Source organism: Sebastes fasciatus, chromosome 21, assembly GCF_043250625.1.
Source record: "Sebastes fasciatus isolate fSebFas1 chromosome 21, fSebFas1.pri, whole genome shotgun sequence".
In the NCBI taxonomy this organism is placed as follows: domain Eukaryota; kingdom Metazoa; phylum Chordata; class Actinopteri; order Perciformes; family Sebastidae; genus Sebastes; species Sebastes fasciatus.
Genome location: NC_133815.1, coordinates 20,911,961 through 20,934,876, shown reverse-complemented (window position 1 = coordinate 20,934,876; position 22,916 = coordinate 20,911,961). Strand labels below are relative to the sequence as shown.

Below are 22,916 nucleotides of genomic sequence, written 5' to 3'. Positions count from 1 at the left end.
GAGAGAAGCCAAAATGAATCGACTTCTGAGTGATAAAGTGATGTCGTCAAAAATCTGACCTTGCAGGCCCCCGTAGCTCTGAAGGACAGAAAGGGCAGGGGAAAAGGACGTCAGTGGGGAAGGGGAAATTTCTTTATTTCCTAATCTGTGCAGGATAATTGAGCAACTACTGCCTCTGGTGATGTTAAGAAAGCATGTTCAACATTAAGTGTAATGAAAAAAAAATGTAAAACTGGGAACGAGTGGTTTATGGGGGTGGAGGGGCAGAGTGGGAACTAAAGAGGGTGAAAGATTGGGAGGATGTCCTGTTTGGGTCATGTGCTTCAGAGCTTTTAACTGTGGGAAAGTGTGCATGTGTGTGTGTGTGTGGTCTAGCTACTTGTGAGAACTGACTTTTTTGAGGGCCCACAAAGACATTTTGGATGATCGTCATGGTGATATTTAGTCATAGTCATAGGCTTTAAGGGGAGTTGGACATGCAGTGTTTAATCCCCATCAAATTGATGTAAGTCAATACAATGTCCTCGCAAATGTAGAAGACCACCATTTGTGAATGTATGTGTGTATGTAAAGACAGTTCCTCCCCCCCACTCCTTGGCCTCTGCACAGACAAACACACACAAGTACAAGACACCATTAATTATAAAACCAAAACATACCACTTGACCCCTGTAGTCATCAGTCACACTGTGTACATTACATCTAAAATAGAAGCATTGGAAAACATGTGTGTGTGTGTGTGTGTGTGTGTGTGTGTGTGTGTGTGTGTGTGTGTGCGTGTGTGTGTGTGTGTATGCTGGGATCAAGACAACAGGACAGAGGAGGACATTCATGGAGGCAACAGCCATTAAAACATATATAAGAATGTGTGTTTTCTCCAGACATTGTGTCTACCGTACATACATAATGTTTCACTGTAATGACAAATGATAAGTGACAGGGTTCAGGTATGATATAATTCAGCACAGTCGCACAGCAGTATTTATCAAATTTGATGTATTGATTTGTGTACATGAACACAAATTTCAATTTTTTTTCGTGATGGTCGGCACAAAATCAAATCATACACCGATCAGCCATAACATTAAGACCACTGACAGGTGAAGTGAATAACATGGATTATCTCGTTACAATGGCATCTGGCAGTGGGGGGGATATATTAGGCAGCAAGTGAACAACTTTGTGTTGGAAGCAGCAAAAATTGGCAGACGTAAGGATGTGAGCGACTTTGACAAAGGCCAAATTGTGACGGCTAGACGACCGGATCAGAGAATCTCCAAAACTGCAGCTCTTGTGGGATGTTCCCGGTCTGCAGTGAAAGGAAAACCGGTGAACCGGCGACAGGGTCAGACCCAAGGCTCATTGAAGCACGTGGGAGCGAAGGCTGGCCCGTGTTGTCCGATCCAATAGAAGAGCTACTGTAATGCATGACTAAGTCATAACATGACTAAGTGGTTTCGTTTCATTCACAACGTAAAGTATGTGTTTACTGCGACTGAAAATATGTGACAATGTTTGTGTTGCAATATCAGGACCCTGAAACTGAAGCAGCTAAATGGAATTCAGCCACTTTTAATTTTATTATTTACACCTGTTTTTCTTTCTGTGACATGTCTTTAGATGTTTTTATAATGAGACATGCAAAACCTGAAATTCTGACATATCTGTGTGCTGGTGTGTGTCTGTGTGCAGTCTAGGGTTAGACTGACATAATGATTTGGTGATACATTGAGCAGATATAACAACACAGTCTCACGGCAGTTTGTGAAATAGTCACGAAATGTAATCTATTTGATTTTTGTACATAAACACGAATTTCCCTTTTTTTCGTGACGCTTAGCATGACTTTCAAAAATGTATTTTTCATGCTTTTTTCTATGAATGTCCAACAACACGTGACGCACGTGTCAATTTCCGATGCAGTTTTTTCAAAATAAAACTAGTTAGTAAGGCTTAGGAAAAGATCGACTTGGTTAGGCTTAGGCAACAAAACTACTTAGTTAGGTTTAGGAGAAGATCGCAGTTTGGGTTAAAATAACACCAGAAGTGGCGTAACCTAAGTACGGAAGCAATGTGACAAATAAATCACTCACTGTGCAACTGGGCTGCATATTTCATGTTTAATAAATGTTGGGGAAATATATATATGTATATATGTATAGGCTATATAAGATATGTGAGATAAATGATTCTCAGTATTAACCATATCTGACATGATGAAGGCTCCTCCTTGCCAGTTCTTTCATTCTTATGCAGCATTTTAATCAGATTTCATATAACAGGAACAGGTAACCATGTGCCATATAATGCCAACAGCCTTTTAACAGTTTTTTTATTCCAACCAAACACTCCACCAGCTGGTTTCACTGATTTCTTTTCAGGTGGAAGAGATGAACTCATCAGTGGAATCACCTGCTGAGGTTGGCAATGTTAGCAGAAAATAAGTGTAATAAAATGCCAGATATAGACTTCAACCTTGAAAAGCCACAGTTGAGCCACAGTGCTTTGTGCCTTGCTAGCAGCTCACCCGTCACAACAGTGCAGCCCTGCGTGGAAGCATGGCACTCTCTCACTTCCTGCACCGCTTTTGGTCAAAACCGCTGGGTCAACCCACTTCCCTGTATTCTTCTGTCAACTCTGGGAAAAAGCCTTTGTATCCTTCCTGCCTCCAAGACGCTGGCTGTGGAGGCGTTGAGAAAAGCCATCCTCGAGGGCAACCGCACTGCGATGTGTCCCCTCACCGCAGAGTGAACTATTGTCTCCTCTGTTTGTGTCTCTAAACCCTGTTGTTTTGCCTCTCAGAAGAAACAAAAAGCTCTTGTTTCTCTTCCTGGACAGCTTCAGATGGAATAAATATTGCCCGATATCTTGCCGTTTGTTTGTTTAGGTGGAGTTCGTAATGATACTGTGATTGTTTTGTGGTCAATGAGTTTGTCTTTTCCGGCTTTGTGCCTCGCGGTCCAGACTCGACAGCAATGTCAACATCATTGACCATCACCCACTGACAGTGATGACTGCATTGTTTGACTCTGAGTTTATTTACATGATGCAATGATAAGAGTTGAAACTGCGTGGCTGGGTTTTCTTTGTATTGTTTCGAAGGTTTACACAGACACATAGCAAATCAGTCATGGATTCAGCTGTCTGGCTGTTTGTATAAGTCGAGATAATGTTGTCTTAACAATAAGAATAATGTCTGAGTCTGAAAGCACGCACTCATATGCTTGACAGAGTAAACTCTCTCAGGGCTTCAGTCTTCTGAGTTGTTGTGACAGAACAAAGTCGAATCAGTTTCCTAAAGCACATTTTCTCTGGAGTGTGAAAGAAGTTGTACTTTCTCTGTTTTTCACCTCATCTAAGAACAGGAAAAAAGTAAAAGACAGCATTTTGAATGAAATATTAGGCAGCAAGACTTTAATCAAGTTTAAAGTGATGAATTCTACTAAGGTTACACACATCATATTTGTTGTATAAAGGCCTTACACACCTTTGGTAGGCCTACACCTACACAGGTGTTTTCTTGTGCCTGATCAGGCCTCTTGTCTGGACTCTGTGGGTGAGAAGACAACTCAAGTTATGTCAAAGAGTTGGCCGTGTGAGAGTTAAAACTTCAAACGACAGATTTAGCTGACATAAGTAAATGTTTTTTTGTTTGCTCCTTTTATTCAGTTTTTGTGTTTTTCTCAGGTTAAAAGCTTTTAAAAAGTACCCTTAAAAAATAAAGAGGTAAAAGAAAACATGTCTGTGATCTTCTGACATCTGATCTGATCAGCTTGAACCAAGCTTGGAAACCATCAAGAGTCATTAAATCAGTTTTCTGCAACATTTTGGAATATTTAGCGCCTATTTGGTGGCCATTTTGAAAAATGGCTGCCACGGCCCCCAGGGGCCAAATTGGCGGCGCCCCGATATCTATATCTTTTCATAACATATAAACCTACATCTGTGCCAAATTTGTTGCTTTTATCGCAAAATACACAATTGTTATGCTTAACCGCCCCGCTATTAGGGACTTTCCGTATTATTAAGCGCCGTGTTGGATATGGGAGCTTTCAGAAATATCTGACTCTCCTGTCGTACTTAAAACTTAGATGTTGACGTGAACGCTATTTACAAGTTGGAAACTCGCAAATATGATAACTCCAATATGCAGCAACTCGTTGGCTTTGTATCACCATGGGCTGATTACACCAGAAAGCGGCAAAGCAAAATCCATTCAGGGTTAGAAGGGGCCTGCTACACCTACTAAAAGGTTGGATAAGACTGTTATCATCTATTCACATGGTTGATCACCCATACGAATACAACAAGACCACGCCAACTTCTAGTGGCTGTAGTTATTATGACGGGAACAAAGGAGGAAGTCAAGTGACGTAGTAAGGGCGACAAAGTCTGCTTGGGGTGGTGGTCGGGGGCGATGAACAAACACAGGACTTTCACCTAGGAAAGCACTGTTGGTGTCCCGTGTGAAGCCGAAATTCGGCGTTGACTTATTTTGCCGTACTTTTGTTACATAATGTACGTACTTCACTAATGCCAAGATACGTAGGTTACCTAACAATCATATTTATTTTAACCCAAACCACGATCTTTTCCTACCAAGTAGTTTTTGTTACCTAAACCAAAGTTGTTTTGTTTCAGTTCACTGTGTTAACTTTCACTTTCACAACCTGGTACAGTAGGTGCAGTTTGGCCCATCTGAAGCATTAGAATTGTAGTGATAACTGCTGACAACGCCCATTCAATCGGCTGATAACATTGAAAATGGGTGCACGGGTTCCTCCAGGGACTTTAAAACTTGTTAATATGACACTTCCTTGTCATACTGTAACCTTACTGTCATTTCAAATGTGCGTTTGTCATAGCTATTTTGAGGCTGTAAACTTTTTCTTCAGGTTATTGTCGCTGAACAAAGCTTATTAAAGTTGAGAAAAGCTTAATTTCACGCTCCTACGGCACATTGCAGATTGGATTAGATCACAGATTGAATGTGTCAGCAGCTTGGGGTATTTGTGCCAGTTTTTCTGTTTTTTGGTCTGTTCTCCAGATCAAAAAGCAAACTGGAACAGCAAGCATAGCTCTAGCTTTGATTTGAGTCTAATTGTGACCGTAAATATTATCCACAGTAAATATTTCAGCGAGCATATCTTCAAACGATAAAACAAACATGGCGATGCAAGCCGGTAATGATCGCATTTCCCTTTTTGACAGTGATGGGTGTTTAGTTCTACACAGACACACACATTTAAATACCTCTGATAACCAGGCAGGTTTTATTTGTAAGCAGGGACCGCTCAGGGGGGTGGGGCAGCTTCTGGACGACTTCAGACCGGACAAATTCTAGGCGGGTTTGTTTCATGAAGGAAACACCTGCAGACCTTGTGATGAATCATGACACTTACTGAATGTGGAGCATGTGAGTGTTTGTTTTACTGTAGAAAACTTTTGAATCGTGCTTTATGCACCTCATGACCCCTATGCTGGGCTGAACCTCTTTCAATGGTAGGTTACATGAAAACAATGCTACTAAAGTGTTTTGTGGAAAACTAAAGGAAGGCAGTCTGAATCCAGCATGGGAATGGCGGACTCCGCCACTAACAATGAAAACTACTGTATAATGGTAGTTACAGAATGTAAATGTTTTGAGTTAAATACTTGCAACCATAAATAGTGTGAAAAATGGGGTTTGATTTTATGAAAATCTTAAAAATTGTTAACTTTATCGTTAATACCTGATTCTTTAATGGACAGCAGATGAGATGAGAGACATGCTACTTCCTCTTTAGTGCAGTGTCCCCGTTTGAATCTTTGTGCCATGAAAAATATTTCTCAAATCAAACCTGGTAAAACACAATGTAAGGAGGCCAGTAGAGCCAGGTGCCATTGTTTGTTTACATAGATTATAGAAATATCAAGTTATATAAATATAAAATAATATTAAGTTTAATGGCATAATTATTTAATTCTTAAACGTTGTGTAATTTTAAAATGATGCAGAGAGCACCCAAAGAAATATTTTTGAGAGGTTTCTAGCAATCTGACATATATTTTTACTGCTTTTTGGCATCTAAGTGGTTTATAAGTGCAAGTTTAAGGGTTGTCCGTACGTCCGTACGTCCGGTCCATTCTTGTTAACGTGATATCTCAGGAACGCCTGGATTGAATTTCTTCAAATTTGGCCAAACATCCACTTGGACTCAAGGATAAACTGATTAGATTTTGGTGGTTCGAAGGTCAAGGTCACTGGGACCTTGCGCCCATCCCATTTTCGTGATATCTCAGGAACACCTTGAGCTAATTTCTTCAAATTTGGCACAAACATCCACTTTGGCTCATGGATGAACTGATTAGATTGTTTCGTGGTCAAAGGTCACTGTGACCTCACAAAACACATTATTGGCCAGACCTCAAGAATTCATATGCTTATTATGACAAATTCACACAAATGTGTAACAGGATAAAAGGATGAAGTGATGACATTTTGGACAGACATGGATGTAAAAACTTTTTAGCTGAATCAAAGAAACAGAAGGCAACAGACAGCAGATGCCTCTGTTTTTTTCATAATCATCAATTCACAGACATAAGCTAAGATACATTGCATCACAAAAATGTAGTTAGAAGGTTGGTTTTCTACTTGCTTTGTTCATGTAATGAAGGAGAGCAACCACTTCTTTTAAGAGAGATTTAATCAGTTTCCAATGACAAAAGTGTGCAGGTGAGGGCTGACAAACAGAGTTTGATGCTTTGGAAGAAAATAAAAAAGCAGTGCTTGGTTTAGTTTGCCTCGTGGCTGCTGAGGACCGCGGTTCAAAGAACCAATGAAGTGCGTACATTAAATCAAGCCTTTCCCCAAAGGAATTCACTTCAAAGCGTCAGTGTGTCTGAGTAACACTGGAGAGGCAATGCAGATACAGTAGACAGCACGGACAGAGAGCATGACTGTACAGTAGAGGTCTCAATGTCAGTTCATTGTTCTTTGTTTCCATTGAGAACCCCCTCTTTGTGAGTATTAACAGTATTCAAGAGTATCTGATAAGTTACACTATTATAAAACAGTCCCTTGAGGCTCAGAACACATTAAAGTCCCAAAATATATGAATCATAGTGTTGCCTTTTCTTTGGATTGCACACCAGTGTATCCTTTCCAGTGGTGACAGTCCATTCAGTAACTCAACAGTAACATCAAACTTGCAGAATCGATATTAAGTCCAGATTTGGCTTCTTTTTTTTTTTTTTTAAATCCAAGCCATCACACAGTATCCTGTTAAAATATTTAACACATGGTGGTGTCCTCTGGGAGTCTCATTTCCCACCAGTTAAGACTCCAGTCACTGCCTCTGATCCTTGGTGGATACTTTGGCCTTCAGCAACGGTTCAGTGCTCTGACAATAATCCCCGTGGTCAACGATCCGGATCCATGAGCTTTAAAGAATGCACCAAGTTTTGGTCGATTGTCCCACTGGTCAATTTACCCAATAAGTGATGTCAATGTCAAACGACCTAACTCCTCTGGAAGGAATAGTTCAACAATGCGGGAAATAGAATAATTTGCTTTCTTTTCAAGAGTTAAATGAGAAGATTGAAACCACTCTCATGTGTGTACGCTAAATAAAGAGCTACAGTCAGTTAGCGTAGCTTAGCTTAAGGCTGGAAACAAGAGGAAATATGGCTCTATCCAAATGTAACAAAATCCACCTACCAGCACCTCTAAAGCTCTGTAATTAACATGTTCTATCTTGTTTGTTTAATCTGTACAAAAACCAAAGTGTAAATGCAACACGTTGTGATAATACAGGGGGTTATGTTCCCCCTGTTTCCAGTCTTTATGCTAAGCTAAGATAACCAGTTGCTGGCTCCAGCTACATATTAACAGCGCGAGAAAGCAAATAAGTATTTACCATATATTCCACTGTTAAGCATTAACACATGTGTGGAACAGTTGAACATGTTGAGCGATAGTATGTCAGAGTCAGAACTGGGAAAAATCACAGTTAACATATTACATATTAAAGAAAATACTACTTTGTACTACCAGACACTGCTTTCCTCATTACCATAGGAAATTTAGGTGGTTCATGGCGCCACTTATGGGGTAATTTGATCAACTGAGGCAACCTCCCAAAACCTCTGTGCACTCCTTTTTACAGTATTGTTTTAGTGGAGAGGTTGGGACCTTGAACTCCATCCTCTTCCATCTTCCTCTCCTCCTAAGCCAGGATGTCACTCCTCTTGCTGCACCAGACCACCAGGGCGATCATTGCCAACGTGAGGAAAACAGGGATGAGGATGAGGATGGTTAGCGTGTCGTCCGGCGGGTCCACCCATACCGGCTCATTGTTGGTGCAGTTGGAGAAAAAGTGCTTGTGTATGCGGATGATGTAGCCCTCCACCAGCGGATTGGGCCAGTAGCAGCTGACGAGGGTGGACTTTGTCTCCGTGCACTCGGTGAAGAGGTGGTACTCACTGGGGAGAAAAACAATGGGTAGAAGAGAGGAGAGGTATTAGAAGAAAATCTCCACTGACTTCTGTTTTAGTAGCGGTCAGATGTGTGATTTCTGACTTTTGATCATATTTGCTTTTTACTTTTAGGGGACCTAAATCGACACAGTTCAAGGGATGAAATTACTGAAATGGATCTCATAGAGGAGGTGGACAGTTACCCTTCTATTAAGACTCATAATGATCTAACTTATTATACTATAGGTTCTCTGAAGGGCACACAATCATTTAAAACCCTACTATGGTTTAGATTGTATTAATCAAAGCATTGGAGGTTTGGTAAGTAATCCATCTTTGTGACTGGGGATATTCTGCCTTTTCTATTTTTGGCCCACTGCTCTCCTCTACTTCAACAGGCGTTCAGGGCCGTTCAGAGCCTTCATGGAGCGTTCCAGGCTTAGAGCTCTGCTTTGATGAATCCATTCAGCCAGCCATAATCCCTCTTTCTCCATCCTGAATTCTCAATACTCCAGATCCAGATTTGGTTCTCAAGACATCCAGGAGCCATTGGTATTCTCACCAGTAGAACAGTGATTTGAGCAACAGTTATATTGTCTCCATGCACGCCTACACTAGGTCTCTAAAGCTCTAGACTGTGACTTTACTAAAACTATAAAGATGGCAACGCTGGTAAAATGCATTTTATCACTGTTCTGCCCTATAAAGCCTAAAAACGTAGTAATTACTCTTAGGCTGGTCTCATACACCGTTCGTATCTTTCTACAAAAAGTAGTGCACTATAATTTGTGTATATCCCACAAAATCAATTTGTGTGTCATTTACACAATCATGAATTAGGAAGTATAAAGAGCTGCGAACGCCACATACGGAAGAGGTTGGAGTGGATGGGCAGGTCAAAAAATACCAGACTTTCATGCAGGCGTTTGTGTCCCGTGTGAAACCAGAAGTCGATGTTGATTTATTTGTCATGTAAGTTATGTCACTTCCAGAGTTATTTTAAGCCAAACCAGGATCTGAAGTAAGTAGTTTTGTTGCTTAAACCTAACCAAGATGTTTTGTTGCCTAAATTCAACCAAGTCGGTCTTTTCCTAAACCTAACCAAGTTGTTTCCTGTGAAGAGGGAAGTTTATTTTGAAAAGACTGTATGTAGATACGAGCGGGCATTGACACGTGTTGCTGGACATTCGTAGGAAAACTAAGAAAATAGGATTCGTAAGATATTATACAAACCAAAATTGTGTTAAGATCAGAATCTGAGTTTTGACATTTGTTTTATTAATAAGAATTATTCTACCATTAAATTTGTAAATTAAAAAAACAACTTTGCAGGACCTATAAAACAAAAAACCTAACTGCAGTGACAGGCTTTGCACAACAAGCTCCACCAATCGGATGGTTAAGGGAGCCTGTGTGTAGCCTGAGAGGCGAAACAAAGGTCAAAAAGCATACAAAGTACGGCCTGGTGTTATAACTGAAAAAAACATACACACATAAACATTACTGTTTAGAATCAATCTTTGACAAGATAACATCTAGAACATGATGTTAAATTCTATATTTATCCACCACTCTACTAATAGCCGTTAAGACACCTAATATATTGCATGTATTGACAGTTTGAGGCGCCGCCTTCCTTACAGCACATATATGTTAGGCTCTGACGTCAAGCTGTAGCCATTGTCCTGAGAGACCTGTGCTTGAGTGCTGCAAATCAAATAAACCCTGTCATCTGGGGACATATAGTGCAGTGCATATGGGGCACCACATGCCATAAGATAAGAAAAGTGTTTTGCTGAGAAAAGCTTCCTGTCAAATCTGAGCTCAGCAATAGTATATTATTGAACCAGCGGAAGCTCATATGTTCATGTGGAAACTGAAAAATAAGCACTATTTAGATTAATGTTGTACAATGCAGGGAAACGGACAAAGCCATTTCAATATAGGCTATCAACTGCAGATTTTTATGCTGCAGAAGTTAATTATATGTTCTCAATCAAACTAATTACAAGTTAATTATAAGGATTTTTCAATGTACATGACAGGATCAAATCTTTTCTGAAAGTGTGGTTTATGCAACTGTGGAGGACTTGAGAAAGTTGGCAGCCCAGGGAGAGTTTGAGGAATGGAGAAAATAAAAGGACGGAGAGAGAAATAAATGATATAAGCATCAGAGCTTTCAGGCAGAAGTGATAGCCATGCAGCGTTCAGGACTGTAGGGAATAACTAGACTTTTGAAGTTATTTCCCAGATGTAATACACAGCAGCTAATAGGTTTTCTAACTGTCATCCACGCACAATAATCCGGGTAAAAAATAGCTTGACCACGTTCACAGTTGATTTACTGAAGGAAGAACTTCCTGTTCAATGTATTATATAACTGTGAACATGACCACAAAAGATACTGTATACTTCTGCATACACACACACACACACACGCAGTTACAGATACTGAGAGTTTATACTAAAGCGACTAAGAGCCTATCTTTCGTGCCACTGTTGCATTTTAATGCCAAAAAGTAATGCTTCCCTCAGAATGTCATTCCCTAACTCCCCCTCAGACATTAAAGCTCTCAGTGCAGCCCTCACTATAAAACTGCTCGGGGGCAAGATAACCCAGCACATCTCTTCAATGGTTGATAAACTCTTCACATTCATATTTGTTAATGGTGCTATAAACGGTCATTTCCTGCACTTCCAAATATAAATTTTTAATGAAGATGGCTCTCATGACTGGTTGATATTTGAGTCCCGCTGACATCCACTTCATATATGCATCCATCTAATCCATGCATATTCAGACAACACACAATAGTATAAAGATGCAATGCTGCTTTTATTTATTGGCAATTCTAGTGTTTTTTAATTGTTTGTTAATCCTCTGAGACTGATGGCTCCGCTAACTGGAAAATCAGATTAAACTAATACACATAAACTGTCTGGTAGTGAAATGAGGCGAAGTTATAATTTGCTTTGCTGAACCATAAACCTGAACCATATAGATGGGGGGTTGGAGTTGCGGTATCAAGGTCCCGCCCACACACTTGCCTGAGCCAATCACGAACCGAGCACGGCCGCAGCTTGCTAGCATGAGCCACCTAGCTGCTACGTTAGCGCCACGGTAGCTGTTTGGCTGGAAAGACACAACAACTAACTATAACATCTCTATAACTACATTTATTATCAAATTGACTCATGTTCTATTACACAAACTAGTGAAGGTTATGGAAAGTTAAAGTTACATCTCTCTGGTACAATTCCCGAGCCTCGGGCTGCGCGACTACATCACTCAGAGCAGCTGTCAATCACAGCTGTCAATCATGGCGTCCCACCCCCTTTTTATAGCATCAAACTTATCAGAAAAATTAACACTTGAACATACATCAGTTTAGGGCTAGGCAATATATCAATATTATATCGATATCGTAATATGAGACTAGATATTGCCTTAGATTTTGGATATTGTATTATCGTGATAAGTGTTGTCTTTTTCTGGTTTTAAAGGCTACATTACAATAAAGTGATGTAATTTTCTGACTGTTCTAGCTGTTCTATTATTTTTCTTTTACACTTAGTCATTATATCAACATTAATGACGATTATTTATCCAAAATGTCATTGTGTAAATATTTTGTGAAAGCACTAATGGTCAAACCTACAATATCGTCGCAATATTGATATCGAGGTATTTGGTCAAAAACATTGTGATATTTGATTTTCTCCATATCGCCCAGCCCTACATCAGTGTGATAAGAACTATCTAAAATGATAGAAACCATCTTTGGGAAACACTTATTTGACGTATACTTCAACTTTTTCGTTTGGCCCATGTCCAAGCTAACATGGAGGAGACCTATACTGCAGTCAGCCACCAGGGGGCGATCCAGATGTTTTGGCTTCACCTTTGGGGAGCCGTCATGCTGTCTATCTTTAAATAGGTCGTGTCTAGCAGGTAACCCACAATTTGGGAAACTCTTGTGAGAGGTTAGGATAGGTCGTCGAGCAGCGAGTCTCGCAAAAATGTTTGCAATTGACAGGTTACCTTCTAGACGCAACCCTTTATATACAGTCTGAACACACCTTGAAACACTTGACTTGGACTGGCATTTTGTTACTTGTATCTTTGTGCAAACATCATTCTATAATATTTCAACAGTTTCATAGTTCTCAAGTGATTCAAATCATTAACCGTCCTCTCCCTCCACGGCTGGCTGGCTGATACAGTTGTTGGTAACAGTCTCCTGCCAGTCGTGTGGACTACATAACCCGCTTAAAATGAGGCTTGCTCATCTAAATGGTCAATTATAGTTACCATTACTGGCAGTAGGAAAAAGCTCTGATGACTTTAGAGCACCATCTGGTCCGCACGGGAACTGACCGTATTTCCCAATAGTGAATATACAGTATATTATTAAAAGGTCCAGATAGACCGACACCACTGTTGCCCTTTCCTTGTGTGCTCAACATTAAGGCTGGCTACTCCCAGAGCTTTAAACTGCTCTGGGCAGAAAATCAATATGTTATTAGAGGTAAATGATTGAGGTGCGTAAATGCACGTACACACGCACACGCACAGCCTCTTAGCGGTCTGTTTAATACCCTTTACTGTGTGGTACCGGCTCATTTCTAACAATAACAGTCATGTTTGGCCAGCAGCTGTCACTGCGGAGAGGCACGGCTCATTTGTCAAAGAGAGGAAGCTTTGCAGGGGTCGCTTCTTGTTTAAACACGAGGCCCCTCGCTCTCCCAAGCCCGATCCTTCTCACCGCTCTCTGGTTCATCTCCCTCTTTCTCTCTCTAGCCTTCTTATCACTTCCTTCCAGGCTCTAAAGTAAACTGCTTCCGAGAAAGTCGGCGTATATCCCCCAGTCATGTAAATGAAGTATCGTGCACAAATACACCCAAATGAATCATTCCTCTCATAAAAAAATGTGGACTCACGCAGGCAGAGTTCCTGGAAAGCCAAGTAATTCTGTGTTTCCCGCTACATTTTGGCCATGAAACACTCGTTGTTTATATGTTCTTTCATCTGTCAATCGCATTTGATACGTCAGACATCCCCAGCAGATCCGATTTTGATGAAAGGTGCTTCTGACTCTTTGAAATCCATCTCCCTAAGCATTAACTCTACAGCTGAGGATGAAGAAAATGTGAAGAACAGAGCCCGGACATTACACCAACCACCCTGTACTTCAAGTATAGACCAAAACAGCACTTGAAAGGATCCCAAAAAAACACTTAACTGTTTATAGGTGTGATGGTCGGTCCTGTGTTATGGTGTTTCTTTTGAAACCAGCAGGGAAGAGAAAAAGAAGACACGACTATCTGTATTTCTGCAACAAAAGCACCCTTTTTCAAAATCAAATCAAAGTGCCTTTAACCGCCTCAGGCTGTTTCACTTATCATCAGTGTATCTTCCTGTAAAGGATCCCCCTATAGGACATCCTCAACTTGAACCTTATTTTGCCAGGTTTTTATTGTGAAATTCAACAGATCCCTACAGGGTTGTATCACGTAGCACAGCCAGCTCAACTGTCAACTTGAGTCTCATGACTTGGACACCTGTTAGGATCCTGTCATCCATGCATTCACTTCACAAACGTCAACCTGCTTGTACTCTGACTTTAACACCCCTTGAGACACCATTTGGACTTGAGCTCTTTAATGTAACACACTTGATTCTCTCCTATAATCCCACAGTGGAAGATTTGTGGCTGGACCAGCTTCATATCGGTGTTTAAAGTGTAGATCTACTTGAAGGTCAGTAGCATTTGTTTTGATGTACTTTTGAATGAACAATTTATTTTATCTGTCTCTATAATGTATTAAAAGAGAGGAGAGCTGAGATTAAAAGAGAGGAATGGCTTCAATTTGGATGAGAACAGCACTGATACCCTTTATAACAGAGGTCAGTAATAGCGAAAACAGAGCTTTTCATCAAGAATGGACAGGCTCTTATATGTTCATTCTTCCCACAAAACCAGTATGTACCATATGTTACGAGATGGTGTTGATTATTAAAAGCAGCAATGCGAAGAGCCACTATGAGACGAAGCACAAATCTTTTGAGCAAACATAGACAGTTAGGCTCAGGCAACAAAACTACTTAGTTAGGTTTAGGAAAAGATCGCGATTTGGGATGAAATAACACCGGAAGTGGCCTAATTTATGTATGGAAGTTATGTGACAAATAAATCAACTTTGACTTGTGGTTTCACACGGGGTACGAACACCAGTCTCCTGGGCAAAAGTCCTATGTTTTTTGACCCACCCATTCAGCCTGACATCCTCCTTATGCGGCATTCGCATCTCTCTATACTTCCTGGTTCACAATTACATGGATTATATACAATTATATGATTTTGTGCTGACCATCACACGAAAAATGTGAAATCGTGTCTATGTACACAAATCAATACATATAATTTCGTGACTATTTCACGAACTGCTGTGCAACTGGGCTGGACAGCCAAAAGTCGGCCAATAGGCAGTCGATCATTGTCTAAATATAAGTGTCAGTTGCTAGCTGGCCTCCCAGATGTTTACCCTGACCATAATGCCTAAAGTCAACCATCGGGCTTCATGTGCTTCATGTTCGGTTGACACAGTAACTCTTGATGTGGTTAATTTGCTCTCAAAGCTTACTTTAATCTCACATTTCACTTGTCCTTTTTATTTAGAATCATTGAAATAAATCAGTGTGTGAATGTGTGAAACTGTGATCACATAAAAAACGGTGTTTCTGGAAAGAAACACGGCTTACATACAGAGAGAGCCGACGAGAGACTGGTGGATGAAGCTCTTCCCAGAATCTTTTGAATTTTTCTTGCAATTCTGTGACTCAGATGATTATTTTGATTTTAAGCTCCCCTGTGTACGAAAGAAACCTCAAATCTCATGGCTCTCTCCCTCCCCTTCTGGCTCTGCAGTTAAAGGGGGGTAAAAAAAAAAAAGTTGAATGCGAGAGGTCAAAGGGGAGTGGAAGGAATGGGGTGAAAAGCTGGGTAAAGATAGATACAGATGGGTGGTCAGAGGGCTCAGATGATTCTTAAAAAACAGCTCTGGTTTTGGGAAGCAGACCTCCAGCTGTTCTCCCACCCACAGACATCCAACCAGCTGCATGAGGCTGAGACGGATTACAGTCTTTCTATCAATCAAGGTTTTTTTTTAAAGTGCCACCGTGTTGGACTGACAACCCCTGAACTAAAACTGCAAATATAGAGCACTCAGACAGGAAGACAGCAGTACTTGAGAAAAGAAGAGTGATAAAGATAAGAGGGTGACTTCTCAGTGTCCAGATGTCTTTTATCTTTCACAGCTTTCTACTGGTTGTTATACAAAATGACAAATCTGATCTGTAGCAACTCGTAAAAAGACGGACTGGGCGACTAATGTAAGGAGACAGTTTAATTTGATTCTAAAGCTTTGTCACATCCTGTGTGTAGAGGAGATTCTCTATAACACCAGCTCTTCATTTTGGGAGAATGTATGGGCTCTCTCTCTTACAGGGAAGCGATGCTTTTCTCTGTTGAACACCTGAATAATTAGGAAACCATCTCACGGCGAAGAACACGGGAGTTTATTTTAAGAATTAACCAAACAAGTACAGTCATTCCCACGCTTTTGAACTGAAATGAAAGAACATAAAGAAGGTGTAGGGGTGTATGTTGCTGCTGATAATCCATTTTAGGAATATAATAAAATCAGCTTTAGGCAGTGAGAAATGCCTCAAAATGCAATTATAGCTGAGCTGATTGTGTGTGTGGGTGTGTGTCTAAATGAATCTCTCTGCTACATGTGATGCAGATAAATGCATAGCCAGGGGTGAAAGATGCAGTGGGATGTAAACGGATATCAACACATTATTTGGATGCACAATTTGCCACAAGCGTCACACCATTTCCTCTCAGTCATAAGACACAGACCTTATACACACGCTGCTAACTCTTTACAGTGGAGGGAAGCTATCTGAGGATAAATGTTCATAATGTTTTTTAGAAATTAGAAATCTTGGTTTATAATCAAGTCTAGTCTACAAGTCTACAACTCCCAGACCGGACAATGCCGTGGTAGCGACCTGTCAATCACAAGGTAACCACGCCTTAAAGCATCCCCTGCTTTATGGTCTATTCGACTCTAAATTGGACCATGATTTACTAAATGAACATCATGCTGTATTGAAGAAGACTTGAAACTAGCGATTGAGACCATAAACTCATGTTTACAATGTTTACTGAGGTAATAAATCAAGTGAGAAGTAGGCTCATTTTCTCATAGACTTCTATACAATTTGACTTCTTTTTGCAACCAGAGGAGTCGCCCCCTGCTGGATATTAGAAAGAATGCAGGTTCAAAGCACTTCGGCATTGGCTTCACTTTTCAGACCCAGGAGTTTCCCACTGGGTGAAACAAAAACCTATCGTTGGTTGCGTTTCACCGAGGCATTGGAGCGCTGAAACAAGTTGGGACCAGCTCAACTTTGATTTCTAGTCCATCACGCTGTCAGCTTGTAGCTTCATATCACCGGCTTCTATTGAAAATGACTTATAGCCCTTAACGCAGCATTTTTGCCAATTTCTTTTTAAATTGACACTTTTATTTTCATCTGGACCTTCTCTCTTTCTCTCTTTTTTTTACTATATCCAATATGGCCCAACGAGCTATCATGGCCCATCTTTTGTCAGACCAAATCCAATTATATACACAAACTCTAGTCTTGTATTTCTCTCACTGTTAAAACTTCTTGTTCTATTTCCACTATGCCCTATTCATTTCCACCTGGATCATTAACATTTACACGATTTAGACTCACTTCTCTCTATTTTAAGGTGGGGTTGAAATAGAAATGAATGCTTTGATTAATTTAGGGTTCAAATACTATGTTGTTGGCAGCTAAACTATATATACATATACATATTGTCGTACCTGATGATGTGTGTGAGGTTACACCAGTACTGTCCATCTATGTGACCCATGTTCCGCTTGAATTCCTCTCCACAGACCTCCACCTCCCAATGCAGACGGGACTCATTGCAGGGTTTCCTCGGCCGGGGGGGCGTGGGCTCTACGTTGAAGCTGTCGGTGGCTGAGAGGACAGAAAGAAGTATTTATAGGTCACAACCTGCTTTGCGTGTGTTACCTCTGATAAACAGTCATGTCAGTAAAGCAACTGAAATGAAACACGACAAAGATGGATGTTCGTGGTCGTTTGACCTGTCTTCTTGTATTATTTATGAGCTGTATATTGCTTTTTTGACTTTTTTCTTTTTCTCATTACGTTCTGTCAAAAAGCTGCAATTTATATTTTTCAATCTGTCCATCATGAGTTTAATTTTCAACCACTACATTCTTGGAACAGCGGAAATGTCAGTTTCAATAACTCCCACAATCAAATTTTTGTTTGCTGTATCCTGTTGTTGCTATTTTTATGCAGCAATTCAACTCAGATTTCCCCAGAGACTGGCACAGTTTCATTTTATGTTATGAGATGGATGGATGGATGGAGGGATGGATGGATGATGGATGGATGGATGGATGGATGGATGGATGGATGGATGGATGGATGGATGGATGGATGGATGGATGGATGGATTATGAGAGTAATAGATGGATGGATGGATTATGAGAGTAATGGATGGATGGATGGATTATGAGAGTAATGGATGGATGATGGATGGATGGATTATGAGAGTAATGGATGGATGATGGATGGATGGATTATGAGAGTAATGGATGGATGGATGGATGGATGGATGGATGGATGGATGGATGGATGGATTATGAGAGTAATAGATGGATGGATGGATGCATGGATGGATTATGAGAGTACTGGATGGATGGATTATGAGAGAAATAGATGAATGGATGGATGGATGGATTATGAGAGTAATAGATGGATGGATGAATGGATGGATGCATGGATGGATGGATGGATTATGAGAGTAATAAATGGATGGATGGATGCATGGATGGATGGATGGATTATGAGAGTAATGGATGGATGGATGGATTATGAGAGTAATGGATGGATGATGGATGGATGGATTATGAGAGTAATGGATGGATGATGGATGGATGGATTATGAGAGTAATGGATGGATGGATGGATGGATGGATGGATTATGAGAGTAATAGATGGATGGATGGATGCATGGATGGATTATGAGAGTACTGGATGGATGGATTATGAAAGAAATAGATGAATGGATGGATGGATGGATTATGAGAGTAATAGATGGATGGATGAATGGATGGATGCATGGATGGATGGATGGATTATGAGAGTAATAAATGGATGGATGGATGGATGGATGCATGGATGGATGGATGGATTATGAGAGTAATGGATGGATGGATGGATGGAGGAATGGATGGACGGATATGCTTACCTGACAACCCTCTCGCCATCCAGGCATTGACTGTAAAGACACAAAATAAGAAGTCATTTAAAGTGAACTGATGGTTCCCACATGTTAAATATATTCAATAAGAAAACAGTTACTTCTTACTATACATTTTCTGATACATAAATATAATTCCTGCTTCTCTCTGTGACCTTTGGCCCTCTCAGTTTACCGTTCGATGAGATGATCGACTGATCGCGACCAACCTGTCAGTCTTTGTAAGGTTCAAAATGTATTGAATTAGAATCCTCTCCTGGAGTGTTTACTGCTAATTCGAACTTCCCATTGCTCTTGTTTCAAATTAAAAGCTTTGCAAAGGAGAATCACAATGGAACTTTTGTTGTGAAGCAACTGCAGCTGTTGCATTGCTTTTTTAACTCAGTTAAATTCTCAGTGGTAAACAATGCAGGGTATGAGGCAAGTTTCCTCTTGGCTGGTTCTGGGAGGTTATTAGGGGCTCTTTCTTTATGCTGTGCCTCAGATTCCCCCAAACTACATGTTCATAGTCAAATGTAAAATGTAAAAAGAGCATCTTTTAGCTTGTTCTTTCACATGAAAAGTGATGGTGTGTATGGACTACAGACAGCTCACAGCCGAGACAACACAACTGTATGGTATTCTGATTGATTGGAGCAGATTATCTCTACGTGTATATAATCCATTTGTGTGAACATGAAAAAATCAATAAAAGTCCATTATTTGTGACATGATATATTTGTGCACATTTTCAGTCTTTCGGTGGACACCCAGCAGAAAGAGAAAAACAGAGACAGAGCGAGAATGAAGGATTACAGTTGAAGCGAGGTATCCCAGTGATACCCCTCAGTACAAAAACTGCATCCATCATACAAACTTTGAGTTCCCTTTCTCTCCCCTCCCCGTTCTCTGATCCAAACTCTTGCACACGGCAGCTCATTTTTACCGCAGCAGAGCAGAGTTACGGATGACCAAAGCTAAACGTGCTGCTGCTGCTGCTGCACAGGAAGGTGTATCTCCCTTTGAAGTGCCACGCTTACAAAGCGGAGAATAAGTTTGAAAGACGCCCCTCAGGACAAAGACTGCTACCAAGTTGGCGTGCTAAATATAGAGACTTCCCTGTTTGAGCATGTGAGGATGTTTTGAGGTGGAGTGTTTGTGGGGTGAGATTGTTTTATCTTGTGTGTTTGTCTTAAAGGGCGGCTCCATTTTTGAGGTTCTTATATCATTCTGTAGCTTCCCAGTGGTGTTCCTTATGTATTCAAATCCAAACATTCAAATTTTGGTCGAAGTATGTTTTAGCGTCAAAATGCTTTTTTCTCCTAGACCTTCTAAAAACTTTTTTCCCACGTGACCTGACGTAGGTTTCTGTATGACGACACTGCTACATATAGAGTATATATACAGCCTTATAGTCAGTGTATTATTGTTATATACAGTACCTTAGATGGCAGTCGGCACGCTCCCAATGTACTGCTAAGGACAATAACACAAACCAACCGATCAATGCGGCGGTAGACCTGCAACTCCCGTGTTCTGCGCGGTAAAATGACTGTTTTTCTGAGCGTAGTCTGGTGGCTTTGAAGAGAGCGATATAACAACTTCTGTTCCACCGTCAGAGAGAGCTCAATGCAACAGCTGCAGTTGCTTCCCAATAAAAGTTCCCTTGTGATTCGCCTATGCAAAGCTTTCCGAACTGAAGCTGTTATATCACTCTCTTCAAAGCCACCAGACTACATTCACAAAAACAGTAATTTTACCACGCAGAACGTGGGAGTAAAACACAACCCCACTTCAAAAAATCCGAACCGACCCCTTCATTTATTTCCAAATTTGCTAGTGCTAGCGTTCACATTATTCATAACATTATTGATTAGTTTAGTGTGACCTACGTCACTGCTTTTTGTAACAGCTGAGGGGGCGTTTCCATTTGAAAAACGGAAAAGAACCAGGATGGACCCGCCCTTTTTTGTAGATTCTGGCCTTTTATTGCAGCTGTACTTTGATTTGGTTTTTATGTTACTTCACCATGACAATACTTTCTTTTTTTAATAATGTAGGAAATGGTTAGGTTTACAGATCCTTCAAAGGAATAGTATGACATTTTGTGAATTTTGCTTTCTTGCTAAGAGTTATATGTGTGCATCTAATTCTCTGCAATAAAGCAAATAAGCATATTTTCCCAAAATATCAAATTATTGTTTTAATATTAGCACAACATTTTGGCTAGTTTTCTCCAAGTAAGAACTACCAGATTTTGTACAAAAGGTTAGAAATCCTAATTAAATATTTTTGTGATTAAGCTCCTAAAACTGTATGAACTTGTTTTTTAAGACAAAGAACACAGAACAAATACAATGTTTTATGGCAAAGCCCAAGTGCTGTATTTTACTTTTTAATGTCTCTACTTTCCCTCAACCCGCTTCATTTACTTCTACTCCAGTTGGCTACTTCCAAAAAGCCTTGGAAAACCTTTGAAAAACTGAACTGAGCTTGCTGTATGCAACGATTTACTAAAAGTATAATGAGAGCAAGAATGTAAAATCACGTGATTCCTGGCAGTGTTGGGTTTTAAAAAAGGAAAAAGCCAGTAAGTCTTTAAAAGTTTTAAACTTTGAAAGATGACAGGGACTTCAGAGATGAGCTGTTTTAGAACAAAAGGGGCTCTGAAGGTGACATGCGAGTCACCCTGAACTTTATTAGACAGATCAAGAGACAGCTGAGGGCGCTGCCGTCCCCGAGCTAGTCAGAGGTCACAAAAGTCAAATCCATACGCTCATCTTTCTCTGTAGTCTATTGTTACCCACCAGACATTAAATCCACTTCCTGTCTTCTCTTCAAGGCACACACAGACAGAAAATCATTTCTCGAGATCACAAGAAACTATGTCCTTTGTGTCTACTAATCAATACATCAAAACTAATATTATTTCAAATTACAGAGCACTCTAAAAATTGCACTCTTTACAAAGTTTTCCAACTTCAGAACTTGGCTTTCAGCCCTCTGGTTCCCACAGGTCTCCTCTTGCATTTAATTTCTTCAGACAATAAGCCCCATGAAGGCCTGTCCAAAAATAACATCTCATATATATACAGTATATAACATCCAACATAAATACGTCTTGAGTACATAAGCTCCTGTGCGGCAGGAATCAGCAAAACCAAATATCCTACATGCACTCTTTGATAACAAACCACTTATGATACCACAAGCTCTGCAACAACATTATAAAAAAAGATTAGGTCTAGATGTTTCACAGGATATATTATTATTACATATGGGTGCAACGCTGGTTTATTTAAGAACTGAGCAAGCTGCCAGTATCTTATTATGTTTAATATTCAAATTTGAACATTTGCACATCAAAAACCCTCAAAAGGTCATCGCAGTTCCAATATTTCTTCCAGATTTTTATACTTGATAGAGTGGAAAAGCTTCGGAATAAGCTTCTCTATTCAAATCACCATAATAATAATCACAGTGATGATAAAATGTGATCAAAATCTCACGTTTGACACTACTGTGCAGATTAAGATAACCAGTGCAGTGTAGTACGTGACCAGATTACCAAACACTTGCTAGATTAACAAAACAAAATGCTGTATATCTGCTTCCATAGTGCCACCAAATGCTTTTATTTTCATGGTTTGAGTGTCTGTGTTTGCTATATGGACTATTTTGTCTTTTGAGTATGTGACCTAATATGCTATTTTGGCTTATATCTTCTTTATGTTGTATGCAAATTGTTATGTAAATGTTAAAATCAGCTAATATTGCCTGTTCCCAGTAAATAATTCTGTGCTGCTATTTGTACACATATATACAGTGTGTCAGAAGAGGCTTTCTATTCATCTTAAGTCCAACCACACAACTTCGTACTGACATGTCGGCATAGAATATAAGAAGAATGAAGTCCAAGTTTTTTCAATGCAAGTGCAGTTTTTCTATGCACAGCAGCGGGGGAAGTTTGAAACTAAAGCTACTCTATCAGCTTTATAAACTGAGTAAATGCAGGCAGAATTGGCATCAGAAGTGAGTGTGCATGTGAGAGGTTTGGTGGAGTTAAGCAGTGATTCA

General features: G+C 40.1%; 1 protein-coding gene and 1 long non-coding RNA gene across 2 annotated transcripts in view; one reads left to right on the top strand and one right to left on the bottom strand.

The window, feature by feature from the left end:
- Nucleotides 1-22,916, top strand: part of LOC141759893 (uncharacterized) — a 488,172-nt gene that overhangs the window by 446,325 nt on the left and 18,931 nt on the right. The gene's annotated exons all lie outside the window — the stretch shown is intronic.
- LOC141759892 (receptor activity-modifying protein 3) overlaps nt 6,680-22,916 on the bottom strand; it is a 40,341-nt gene continuing 24,104 nt past the window's right edge. The window contains exons 2-4 of the mRNA XM_074622370.1: nt 18,849-18,878; nt 17,386-17,545; nt 6,680-8,466 (exon numbers count right to left, since the gene is read on the bottom strand). Of these exons, the coding sequence (XP_074478471.1) occupies nt 8,211-8,466; nt 17,386-17,545; nt 18,849-18,878 (446 nt within the window). The 3' untranslated portion in view covers nt 6,680-8,210. The remainder of the gene's footprint in view (nt 8,467-17,385; nt 17,546-18,848; nt 18,879-22,916) is intronic.